This window comes from Panthera tigris, chromosome D3 (assembly GCF_018350195.1).
Source record: "Panthera tigris isolate Pti1 chromosome D3, P.tigris_Pti1_mat1.1, whole genome shotgun sequence".
Taxonomy (NCBI): Eukaryota; Metazoa; Chordata; class Mammalia; order Carnivora; family Felidae; genus Panthera; species Panthera tigris.
Genome location: NC_056671.1, coordinates 85018939 through 85031805, shown reverse-complemented (window position 1 = coordinate 85031805; position 12867 = coordinate 85018939). Strand labels below are relative to the sequence as shown.

The following is a 12867-nucleotide window of genomic DNA, read 5'->3' as shown; positions in this document are numbered from 1 at the left end:
AATTGGCTGTGGGGTAAAATATCATTGATCTGGTATACATGAAGCAAATTTTAAAGGATATGATAAGCCTGCAACAATCTTATAGACCTCATTGCCCTCTAACACAGAATAAAAAAGAGAGTATAAGAATTAAAGATAAATCAAAATATACAATGGAATTTAATGGAGATGGAACATGTGTTTATTTATTTATTCATTTGCCACACCTTTATCAAGTTGTGGCAAACACTAGGATGGGTTGGGATTTACTATTCATAATTTTAATTTAATAATCTATGACAGCATTTGTTTTTTTATAAGAAAAAGTGAAACCCCACCCAGTTTTAATATATTCCTAGAAATAATGGTTCATATGTACAAAATCTTATTTGTGTATCTTTTCTCCAGTGAATAATCACAAAACAACGAAAAATAAAACTTTTACTTTTGAGTTTATTTATAAAAATCAATTCATTGTCTGCATTTACATGTGCGTTTGAATGCATGAATGCATGTGAGTATTTCAGGGTGAGCGAGGGCAGTCATTATATTAGAGAAAATGCCACCCTCTTTTGTAGTATATTGATTTATTTTAATTCAGTGTGAAATTTCACTAGATACCTCTTTATGACATTAACAAATGGTACTTAAGCGTCTGTCTCTGATAACTTCAGAAATTCTTGGAGAAAAGAACACTGTTCTGGTCAACCCACACAATCTAATTCACTTTTGCTAAAATGTATACAAAATCATGGATGTGTTTCTAAGTTTTATGAAATCACTGAATTATCAATTCATGAAAGACACTCATGTGTAGATCAGTGTTTTGCTACAACTAAGACATTCTTCAAAATGAATTATTTTCATTTTTATATACCAAAATATATTTCACATAAGAAAGGGTTAAAATTTTCCATATCTCTAAAGTCTCTACAGTAATATAAATTTTTACTAATCACTGTATTAAAAATTAAAATTTCTAGTGTACCACAGAAAGCAAAGCTATGTAAGAATGGTTAAAGAAAAAGGTGAAATAACCCTAATAACATCAAATTAGGTTATTTTATATTTAAAATTATTATTTTACAACAGCATAAGAACAGATATATTTATTCTTAAATTATTCAATAATTGTATGAGCAATGAAGGTTTTAAAAGACAAATAATGAGTGAAGAAGTTAACAAAGCCATAGGTTTGTCTGATAAACCTCTGAGTGAAAATAAAACATTTCTGAGGATAAAGTTACTAAGCAAAATAATGTCATTCCTATTCAAGAAATGGACACTGTCAGTAATGTAAATTCATTAGGAATTGACTTTGATGGCCTTTCTACTCTTAGATTAATTCATCATTTTCCTGAGACACATCAATTACCACTCTGTCACATTAGCTTTCTGAAAATGACCCACCGTGTGACCTGAAGGAAGAGTCAGTTGCCAGAATGATTTAAGAAAACAAGCCTCCAAAAAGCTCCACAAAAGGCATGTTGACTAGTTCATGGGGCTTTACCCCATAGAATACTGACCACTTTTTCCAATAACTTTTCACTTCAAAACGTGTTATTTGGAATGGAGAATACAAACACTGCATATCTACAGAATCAAGGCTTTCCAAGTACAAAACTCCCTGTCACTGAGTAAAGTAGGTAAAGCAAACGAGCATTTAAAGGTATCATTTTTAGAAAAATGGTTGGGAATTACAACTCTACTTTTCTCCATTACAGCAAAATCAGGACATATTTTGATAAATATTAGCCTATATGTGTTTGTTCCCATTTTGGTTATTCTGTTATGTCCTCTCACTTTATAGTTGGCACAAATTCCACTTTTCCCTTCTTTTTCCCTCATTTGTCTTCTCTTGTCCTCTCTTCTCTCCTGTCCTCTCTGTCCTCCTAAAAGTTCCTGGAAACGAACAAAGGGAGGAAGAGAGGTGGAAGTAAAAGCTCAAAAAGAGATTAGATTTGGTGAAGTCCTTCAAGTTTTTCTTTTTCTTTTCCCCAAGCCCTGAAGATGTTATTTTCTTAACCTCACGATTTATGGGTTGTCTTGAAACTTACTTCTCTCTGTGTCTCTTGTAGGCATGGTCCCATCTCTCATATATCATATTGATTAGTAATTTTGCAATGTATTCATTAAAAATTCAGGTGTGCTGCTGTTTTTGTTTTTTAATTGTAAAAAAATGATGCACACATAGCCTTAACATAGGACATGAAAACAACCACAATATGGACATTCATGTGATGAGATCATCTGTGTTAAGCAGAATCTTTGTCTTTAAATTAACAGTGCAATTTAAAATTAAAAGATGTTTTCTTTAAAAATCTATTCCCTGTAATACTGAAGCCGAAATATGCAAAAATGTATGCAAAATATAGCACTCTATATATTTCAAATATATATGCAAAATTCTTCCCCTCTTGTATAATGATTTATACAAAAAAATCATCAAACAATGAGAATGTTACAGTTCAAGAAATTAACACAATTTATCGATATGGAGATTTCCATGAATACCAGGTAGTTTTGTGTCTGTCACAGACATTTGTTAAATGCAATAGATATAAATATAATGTAGTAAGAGAACTTACACCTCTTTTAGAGACTGATAACTGAGTGGTTACTGTTTTATCACTTACATGCCAACACTTATTTCCACTATCGCTCTCATATACAGTATTTATATCCACATAGATATATGTTACTTCTATACGATAATTATATACATATATACACATGATACTCCTATATGGAACTTGCATGCATAGTTTATATACATATAAATTAGGTATTATTAAAATTATATTAAAATTACAATTTAGTTTCATGTTATAATAAAATCTGCACTATTCTCTGGACTTAGGCATGTTCTATATGCAGCTTTGATCCGTTTGGCATTTGGGGACACAATCTTGATCCCAGTGGGGATCTCTGTGGCACCAAGGATTTTGACCTGCAGCTGTTCTGTGATAATTATTTTGGTTCATGTAGGGAGTCTGAATTCTGAATGAAGAGTAAGAATCACCAGCACCTCTTCCTGGTGGTCAAGATAATATATACTTGAGGAATAGTTTTCTGATGGATGAACACACCCACTGGGTTGGTTAGGCCTTCCAGAATCTTCTCAGTTTCCAAGTTGTGTTTAGTTCTAAGTGAAGAACCGCACTTGTCTCAAAGACCCCAGGGACGGACTCTGTGCCCTGTTGACAGGACATGCCGATTGGTATATACCAATCGTATATACCAATATATATACCAATGGTATATACCAGTGCCAGTTCCAAACAGCCCCAATCAACTCTCGTATTTCCTAACTGACATACTTTATAACATTTTGAGGTAACCACATAGGAATCAAAATGAAATAGGATTAATTACTTCGCCTGTATTCCCATTCTACTTTATTCTTAGCAATCAACATGATGTCCTATTGATAATGATTTATGTATTTATATAGACTTTAAGCCCATTCTGGGCAGGGATAATGATTCGTTCATCTTCACATCACCCACAGAGTATAATATAAACGCTTGTTAGTTCAGGTGAGTCAAACATACCCAGGTATTTTGGTGATCAAACTTGTTTCATAATTGAAATAATTCTGTGCTTCCACAAGTAGAGACACATAAAAACATCTCTACAGATGTTATGTATATCGGAACCACTATTAAGGCTGGTTTCATACAACATTTTGCTGTAACAAAATGGATATTTGCACTTGCAAGTCACAAACCACTAATGCAATTTAATCTTGTATTTGCAATTAATCTCTAGAATCACAAGAAATAAGGAAAGGTGAAATGGAATTCAACTTTTCTGGCCATCTTTAGCTTTTAGAGCTCATATGAGTAGGAACTACTTATATAACTAAAAGATATGAGCTTATCAAACTCACTTTTAATTCACTGGTAAAGAAATGGAATGAAAAGACAGAAGAGTGCATTAAGATACTCTATGTACTAGGGGCACTGGGTGGCTCAGTCCATTAAGCGTCCGACTTCGGCTCAGGTCATGATCTCGTGGTTTGTGAGTTTGAGCCCCGGGTTGGGCTCTGTGCTAACAGCTCAGAGCCTGGAGTCTGCTTCGGATTCTGTGTCTCCCTCTCTCTCTCTGCCCCTCCCCTGCTCATGCTCTGTCTCTCTCTGTCTCAAAAATGAATAAAACATTAACAATTTTTTTAAATAAAAAAAGATACTATATGTACTTTAATGGAAGAAATAGAAACAAGATGTAAATGTTTTGCAGCATGTTGACACTAAAACACACAAATTGCAACTGCCATTAAGAGATTATTTTTAAAATCTAAAAACAATTTATTTTAAAGCAATCCCATTTATAGCAGTAATTATGTCTACTGACTTTAGGATAAAATAATTCCAAGACAACCTAAATTTCTCAAAGCCAGATTTTGAATTTAAATCTAGTTTTAACATTTATGTTATAGGCTACAAAAGCTATTTGAAACATGATGCATTGTATTGACTCAAAAACAATTTTTCTGAGACTAAAAAAGAACCAGAGAAGAGTAAACGGAATTGAAACTAAATTGAAACGTTTATGCAGATCCTTACTAAAGTTACTGACAAATGCCTATTACACAGTTGTTCAAACTAACGGAGAAACAGACTTACTTAAAAATAAGATCAATTGCTTGAAAAACACTGGGGCAAAACTGTAAAAGGAAATGAAAAATACAAAGGTCCATCCTTTCATTTTCTCTTCCTTTTAGAAAAGCTTGAAAGTGTTGGATTTGTCACAGTTGTAACATTTTCTTTTTTTTAATATTTTATTTATTTTTTATTTTTTTTAACGTTTATTCATTTTTTTGAGAGACAGAGAGAGAGACAGAGCAAGAGTGGAGGGGGGACAGAGAGAGAGGGAGACACAGAATCCAAAGCAAGCTGCAGGCCCTGAACCGACAGCACAGAGCCTGATGCGGGGCTCGAACTCACAAACCGTGAGATCATGACCTGAGCCGAAGTCAGACGCTTAATCGACTGAGCCACCCAGGCACCCTAATAGTGTAACATTTTCATACAAAATCTGTTACACTGTTTCCATATGCATGAACAACATTATTCTACTTGAGAAAAAGAGCAAGCATTAGATGTTAAATAGTACAAAGGAAATATTCAGACTTGGAGGTGGGTAAAAGTTAAGGCAGCGTGAGGGAGGCAACTTACAGTGAGTGAGAACATTTGCTTCCAAGAAGCCCCGATACCTTGATTTTTTCCTGCAGTTCAATTTGTGAGGTCTTGAAGTCAGGACCTGGAGGGTTTGCACTTAATACATTTCTCCTCTCCAGAAGCTCTTCCATTTCTTCCACTTGGGCCTTTAGCCTTCTATTTTCTCTTTCCAGTCCTTGTTTTTCTGTTTCAAGTATTTCCCTCTTGTCCCGCTCCAAGATATTTTCAGCTTGCAGTCTCTCTAGCTAAATACAGAAAACACAAAGAAGCAACATGTAGCATTTGTAATTATCAAAAGGCAAGGCACCCAGCAAACAAGCTCCCACTAAGAAAGGTTCACAGACACATAGATTTATATAATTTTTAAAAAGAACACTGTATTTGTCTGAAAAGTTGTGAACAACACGAAGATCCTAAGACCAGGCCATGCCCTAGATAAATGCAGTCCTCCTCTTGGTTCATGAGACTATTTCTATAATCGCACAGACCATATTTGTCAAATAAATATGTCAAATGAGAAACGATAATATTCTGGCGATCATCTCCACTTAAATGATGAACATTATCCATTGGGAAGGCACGAAATAATTTCTTGGGTAATTTTGGTTGGATGGATATAGTGCATGTATTCATTCACTTATTATTTATTTACTCTACCTTTATTTATTTATTTACCATACCTTTCAAGTTCCACATATTATACTAGTCACTGAGGACAAAGACAAGCGAGTGAAACAAAATAGTATAATCCATAATTAAAGTACTATAAAATATAGTCAAGCACACATGAGTGAGTGGCTAATTGGATTTCCAGAGAATTGGAGGTTGACAACCATGGCCAGGGGGCCACATCTGACCCATCTCTTTTAGTATACCCCATGATAATAGTAGTTTTTCATTTTTTTATAGTTGAAAACAATTAAAAAAGAATACTACTTCAGGCACACTGACATTATACAAAATTCAAATTTCAGTGTCAAAAATAAAGTTGTATTGGAATGCAGTCATGTTCATTCATTGACATATTGCTTATGATTATTGTCACACTAACAATGGCAGAGTTGAACTGTTGAGACAGAGGCTGTATGACCAGCAAAGCCTAGATTATTTACTATCTGGCCCCTTAGGGACAAAGTCTGCTCACTTCCAATTCTGTCCCATGATTCTCAACCACGGCTGCACATGAGATTGCCTTAGGGAGTTGTTGGTAATTACTGGTGAACAAGAACCCACCTCTAGGAGTTTTGATTTATTGAACTTAGGGTAATTTTAATGTCTCTCTCCCTTGGTCAGTTTTTGTTGTTTTAATATTTTTCTATTTAGATTTTAAAGAGGCAATATCAAACGTGTTTATTTTATTCAGTTTCATTATGTTTAAATATTTGCTCGTTATTATAATGACATTAAATTATAATTGCCTGCTATGATTATTTTTTTTTCTTGTTCTGGATGTTGTAAGTAGAAATGATTAGTAGCTTTTTTAGTTCTAAATTCTAATCCTGAGCTCTGAATTCTAATCTTGACTTCACCATTTATTCTGTGGGTAAATTCGGTCAGGCAACTTAATCTCCCCATGTGGACAATTTATTCTCTAATGTAACAGGGTCTGTGAGAAGTAAAATTAATTAAATTGACAGGAAAACACTTTGTATAGCAATGTTCTACTTAGAGAAAAAACACTGTGGCCATATAATTTGGGGGAAATAATTATATACGTATTTCTCTCATAATTTGAGCATATGTATATCCAAACGTCAAAGTAATTTTATGGTATATATCTGTATGGTGAAGCCACACTTCACAGTAGAAGAACAAGTAGAACCTAGTCCTGATTCTGTCACTTACCATTTTTTGGCTGATTCTGAATAAAACGTTTCCTCTTTTTGTTCCTTTTTAAAAATTAATTTCGGATGAGAACACCAGACCCACCAAATCCATGGAATTATAAGGGCTGAATGAAATCAGTTATTTGAAATGCCTTGTAAACTATGTAACATGATTAAAATGTGAGACATTTTTAAACTGTTAAGGATAGAAATTGGAAATTATTCATTTTTACATAGTTTTAAACGGCTTGATTGCAAAGTACTGATTAGTATTATAATATTATAAAGTATTTTTCATGACATTTTAAATTCTAAAAGAGAGATCAACTTAAGGAAAATGTTAGACTTCAAAAATATCTTTGGAAATGAATTTGCATTAAAAAATTTCTAAAACACCCTTTTTCATGTACACATAATTATACCATTATTATAGAAAATAGTCTGTTCCCAAATCAAAGAGATGTTCTGGCTTCTAAAAAACAGGAAACAAAAATTACATTCTTGAGACTGGACCTTGTGTATCAACTAAATATCATAAACTAAGGGACCAAATTTTAGACAATGTGGTTAAACATGTGGAGTATCTATTGGGGGATTTAAGGTGAAAACAGTATTTCAAAATCCAATTACCAATATGACATTTCTTTAATTATTAAGGTTCATGCTTAAACTTTTTGACTATCATCATGTCACTTATGAGAATTAAAATAATAAAGCTGTAAGAAAAAATCATTAACTTAGTGATGAAAATTAATCTTAGGGGCGCCTGAATGGCTCAGTTGGTTAAGCATCCAACTTCAGCTCAGGTCATGATCTCATGGTTTGTGGGTTCAAGCAAGCCTCCATGCTTACAGTGTAGAGCTTGGGATCCATACCTGAGATTCTCTCTCTCCCTCTCTCTCTGCCCCTCCCTGACTCATGCTTTCTCTCTCTCTCAAAGTAAATAAATAAAATTAAAAAAAAAATTTTTTAAAGAAAAATTAATTTGGGGAAAAAAATATATATTTTGGCCAAGGGGATATATAATATGATGGTATGTCAGGGTATTATGAAACTGTAGGCATTTAAAAGAAATTGATGAAGTCCATTTTATTCCTAATAACAGGTAGCAGATAGAACTAAGGTTTTAAAAAAGTAATAGATTGTTTGATTGAATAAACTCTAAATCTTTAAAAAAAATAAAGGAATGATTTTACCAGTCATAACAACAAATCTTAAATAATCACATCTGATTATTTGTTATTTGCAGCCTATTAACACAGTGTGATTATATGATAAATTTATGTATACAAGACACAGCAAAAAAGTAAAGGTTATGTGGAAATTGGAACATCACAAATATTATAAGCAGTTTAAAATTTGTTTTAAACATTTCTTTATTTTTGAGAGAGACAGAGTGTGAGCGGGAGAGGGGCAGAGAGAGAGGGAGACACAGAATCGGAAGCAGGCTCCAGGCTCTGAGCTGTCAACACAGAGCCCAATTCAGGGCTCAAACTCGCAGACTTCAAGATCATGACCTGAGCCAAAGTCGGATGCTTAAGCGACTGAGCCACCCAGGTGATATTATATTATAAGCAGTTTTATTTATATTATAAGCAGTTTTATTTCTGTTTTCATTTCACAAAATTTTTTCTTATCAAATTATTCTTTTCCAAGAATCATATGAAAATCTACCACATTAAAAGCCATTCAACTAAATGCAAGTTAAAAAGGCAAAATAAACATCAGGTACTATTTTAAGCCCTCAGATTTATGGTAAGCAATTCCAAGAATCACCAAATTGAATGCAATTCCATTGATTTGCTTCTACTGATCAAGAGAACATCTTAAAATATTTTAGTTCTAACTCTAAAATTCTATGAATTTTAACTAATCATGGGTACTGTCATTAAATTTCAGGTAATATGAAAAATTATCGAAAAAATGTTTTCTAAAAATTTTAAGGTAAAAATATATTCTCTTCAGAGTAATCAATAAAATATTTGTTGCTTTAATGATTTCCAATGTTATACATATTAAGCACCGAGAAAAATATATAAATACCCAACTGTTCAGGTGTTCAACAATTATTGAGTATCTATTATGTAAGAGGCAATGAATATTCTATTTCCAAAATACAAATAAACACATAGGTATAAATTGGGTAGAGATTCACGGGGGAGGAAACAACCTGTGTTCTGAGAAAGGCCTGTGATAAATTAGGCAATCAGAGGTTATTTGAATGAATAGTATATAAGCTGAAATCTGAAGTTTAAGAAAGCAAAGAGTCAGAATCAAGGCAAGAGTGTTCCAATAGAGGAAACAGGAAATAGGTTTGAGCATTCTAAGAGGCAAGTGTTCAATCATGGTGTGGGGTAGAGTAGGATATAAAAGGAATCTGGACAAGCAGGCAGTGGTTTTTGAAAGTAAGTGCGAACACAACAATCATTTGAGTTGCTTGTGGAAAATGTAATATTGTGATTACCCTTAAAGATAGAATACGGGGTCATTTATAAACATTTACACCTACTCACTCGATATTCACCAATTATTAGTGCTTGACAATTTTGAGAAGACATCAAAGATCCCAATCAATGCCATAACTAGAATGTAGGTTTATGAAACCAGAGCTGTGCCATTTTGTTCATGAGCCTGGGACCTGACACAAGCTACGTAAGTGATCTATGAGGAGAAAGCACACAATGGTAGTCTCTAGGAAACAGCATTCCTATATTTCAATCACAACAATTACACACAAAACAAAATTAAGAAAGCATCCTAGAAGAACCAGTCATTTAGCCTACAGTACGTAACACCAGGAGGATTTCTCAGCTTTACCCTTAAGTCATTTCTCAGCATAGTTCCACTGCATTTTGCGACAGGTGAACGCAGTGACATAAAGACAAGACTTACGGCAAAATGACCTAGAGTTGGGTCCCAATTCTCTTAATCTTGAAAGCCTCCATTTTTCATTTATAAAATGTAGAAAATACTTCCTAGAGCCTAGTCTTATGAGGCAGAAATTCTATTATTTAGGGGAAATATTTATTCCAAACTCAAATATTTCATGTGATAAATTTGTTTTCTAAAGAATAAAACATAGCAACGGCCAAATCAAATAAGGACGGATGAAAATAGTCTATTTCTTTTTCCTATTTTATCAAAATGATGATCATTTTGTAAATGGACCTTGTCAACTGAGGAAAGCCCCAACAGAGAGCACTGTGTGTGACATTCTGTAGGCCAGTGAGGAGTCACCTGCAACCGATGTGGATATGCCAATACTATATTTGCAGATATTCAGAATTTTCATTTCAGCCAAGTCAGCCATAAAATCGGACTACAAACTATGATTTTTGGAAGTTAAAGGTAAAAGGCAGGAAGCTTGCTATTTCCTAGCAGTAAGATGATTACTCTTTTACTGAGGGTAATATATATTCTTGGTAAAGAACCATATAGGCTCTTATCCTTACAATAATCCTGTAAGTTTGTACTTGCTACCATGAGGAAACTGGGGTCCTTAAGAGTAGAAGTAATTCTCAAGGTAGGCAGAGAGCCAGGTCTATGGTTCACCTAGAGGTCCTCTCTGATTCCAGTCCTGAGCTCATTCTACCCATACCAGGCTAACAGCTGCTAATGTATGTATATATCTGCAAGCAGTAACAACCAACACGTTTTGAATCCATTGTACTGTGTTACAGCAAAAGTATGTTTTCTTTTGATATATTTTGGGGTTTTGATCCTTCCTTCATCTTTCTCTATCAGCAAATTAATTCAGAGGGAAAGCAATTCTGTGGACTCACATGAAAAAGTCTGGCAACTCAAAGCTAATGCACTGTGCATATTACTGATGTCAGCCTTCCCTGAGTCTTTTAACATTCTTTCTCTAACCAAGACTTAGAATCAAAAAAAAAAAAAAAAAAGAAGAAGAAGAGAAAAGAAAAAGAGTTGCGTAAACTCTCTGCTAAATAAAAATCTACTTCCCACTTGTCCACAGTTAAATACAGCTCAGTTGACAGCTCACACCCTCTTCTACCAAAAGTCAAGAGAATAATAAATGATTTTAGTAACGGGTAATGTCACATGCATTTTACTTACTTTAGTTTCATTTTAAATCTTAGGAAAATTTCTAAAAGTAAGGAGCCCCAGAAGTAATTTGAAATAAAATGTGTGCCAAAGTTACATAGAAGAAGAGGGATCCTCGTACAAAAGAATTAATCTAGATACAGACACTATACCCTTAACAAAAATTAACTCAAAATGTATTATAAATGAGAGTGTAAAACACAAAATTGTAACAACTCATGGAAGATATGTAGCACAGGAGAAAATTTAGATGACTATGGATTTGGAGATGGCTTTTTAGATACATAACCATAGGTACGATCCATGAAAGAAATAATTTGATAAACTAGATCATTAAAATTGAAAATGTCTGCTCTGTGAAAAACAATGTCAAGAGAAGGAGAAGACAAACCATAGGCTGAAAGAAAATATTTGCAAAAGGCATATATGATAAAGGACTGTCATCCTAAATGCACAAAGAATTCTTTAAATTCAACAGTAGAAAACAAACCACCCAATTGAAAATAGGCTGATGATGTATAAATAATAGACATCTTACCAAGAAGATATACAGATGTCAAATAAACATATGAAAAGATGCTCCACATCATACATCATCAGGAAAATGCAAATTAAAACAATGGGATACCAATACACAACTATTAGAATGATGCAAATCCAGAACACTGACAACACCAAATGCTGGCAAGAACGTGGAGCCACAGGAACTTTTCATACTTTGCTAGTGGGAAAGCAAAAGAATATGGCCACTTGGAGAGGAAGTTTGGAGGTTTCTTTCAAAACTAAACATTCTTATCATATTATCCAGTGATCATGATCCTTGGTATTTAGCCAAAGGAGCTGAAAACTTATGTCCACACAAAAATAAACACACACACACACACACACACACACACACACACACACACACACACACACACAAATGGACACAAGGGTGTTTATAGCAGCTCATCACTGCCAAAACTTGAAGCAACCAAGATACCCTTCAGGAGGCACAAATGGATACACTGAGATATGTCCAGACAGTGGAATATTATGAAGCCCAAAAAAGAAATGAGCTATCAAACCATGAAAAGACATGAAGGAATCTTAAATGCATATTACTACAAAGCCAATCTGAAAAGACTTCATACTGTATGATTCCAACTATATGGCATTCTGGAAAAGGCAACATTATGAGAGACACAGAAATATATTAGTGCTTTTCAGAAGTTGCAGGGATTAAAGGAGAGGCTGAAGATAGGGGAGAATAAGTAGGTGAAGCTCAGGAATTTTAGGGCAGTGAAGGTACTGTGCATGATACCACAATGATGGATACGTTATGTTTGTCCACATCTATATAATGTCCAACACCAATACTGAACCTTAATGTAAACTGTGGACTTAGGGTGATAATGATGTGTCAGGGTAGGTTCATCGGTTGTTACAATGTGCCACTCTGGGAGGGATCTGATAGTGGGGAAGGCTATGCATGTGCAGGGGTGGGACCCATAAACCTCTACACTTTCCCCTTAACCCTTGATTTTGTGGTGAATCTAAAACTTCTTTTAAAAAATAAAATAAAAGCTTTTTTTAAAAAAGAGATATTTTTGTATTTTGAATATTTACCCTTTACCAGATATATGTTCTGCAAATATGTCTCACTAATCTTCGGCTTGTGTTTTAATTATCTTACTAGTGTCTTTCATAGCAAAAGTTATAAATTTTGATAAAGGACAAACGAACATTTTTTTCAAAAAAAAAGAGGAAAGCCAGAGAAAAGGGAGCCCTCGGGCACTGTTTGTGGGAACACAAACTGGTATAGACACTGTGGG

At 34.1% G+C, this 12867-nt stretch overlaps 1 protein-coding gene across 1 annotated transcript in view; it reads right to left on the bottom strand.

Annotated features, from left to right (window-relative positions):
* Positions 1–1580: 1580 nt before the first annotated feature.
* The window catches only part of CCDC102B (coiled-coil domain containing 102B), a 191617-nt gene continuing 180330 nt past the window's right edge, over positions 1581–12867 (bottom strand). Inside the window, 3 exon segments of the mRNA XM_042962700.1 lie at positions 1581–1623; positions 1625–1881; positions 5198–5407. Of these exon segments, the coding sequence (XP_042818634.1) occupies positions 1581–1623; positions 1625–1881; positions 5198–5407 (510 nt within the window).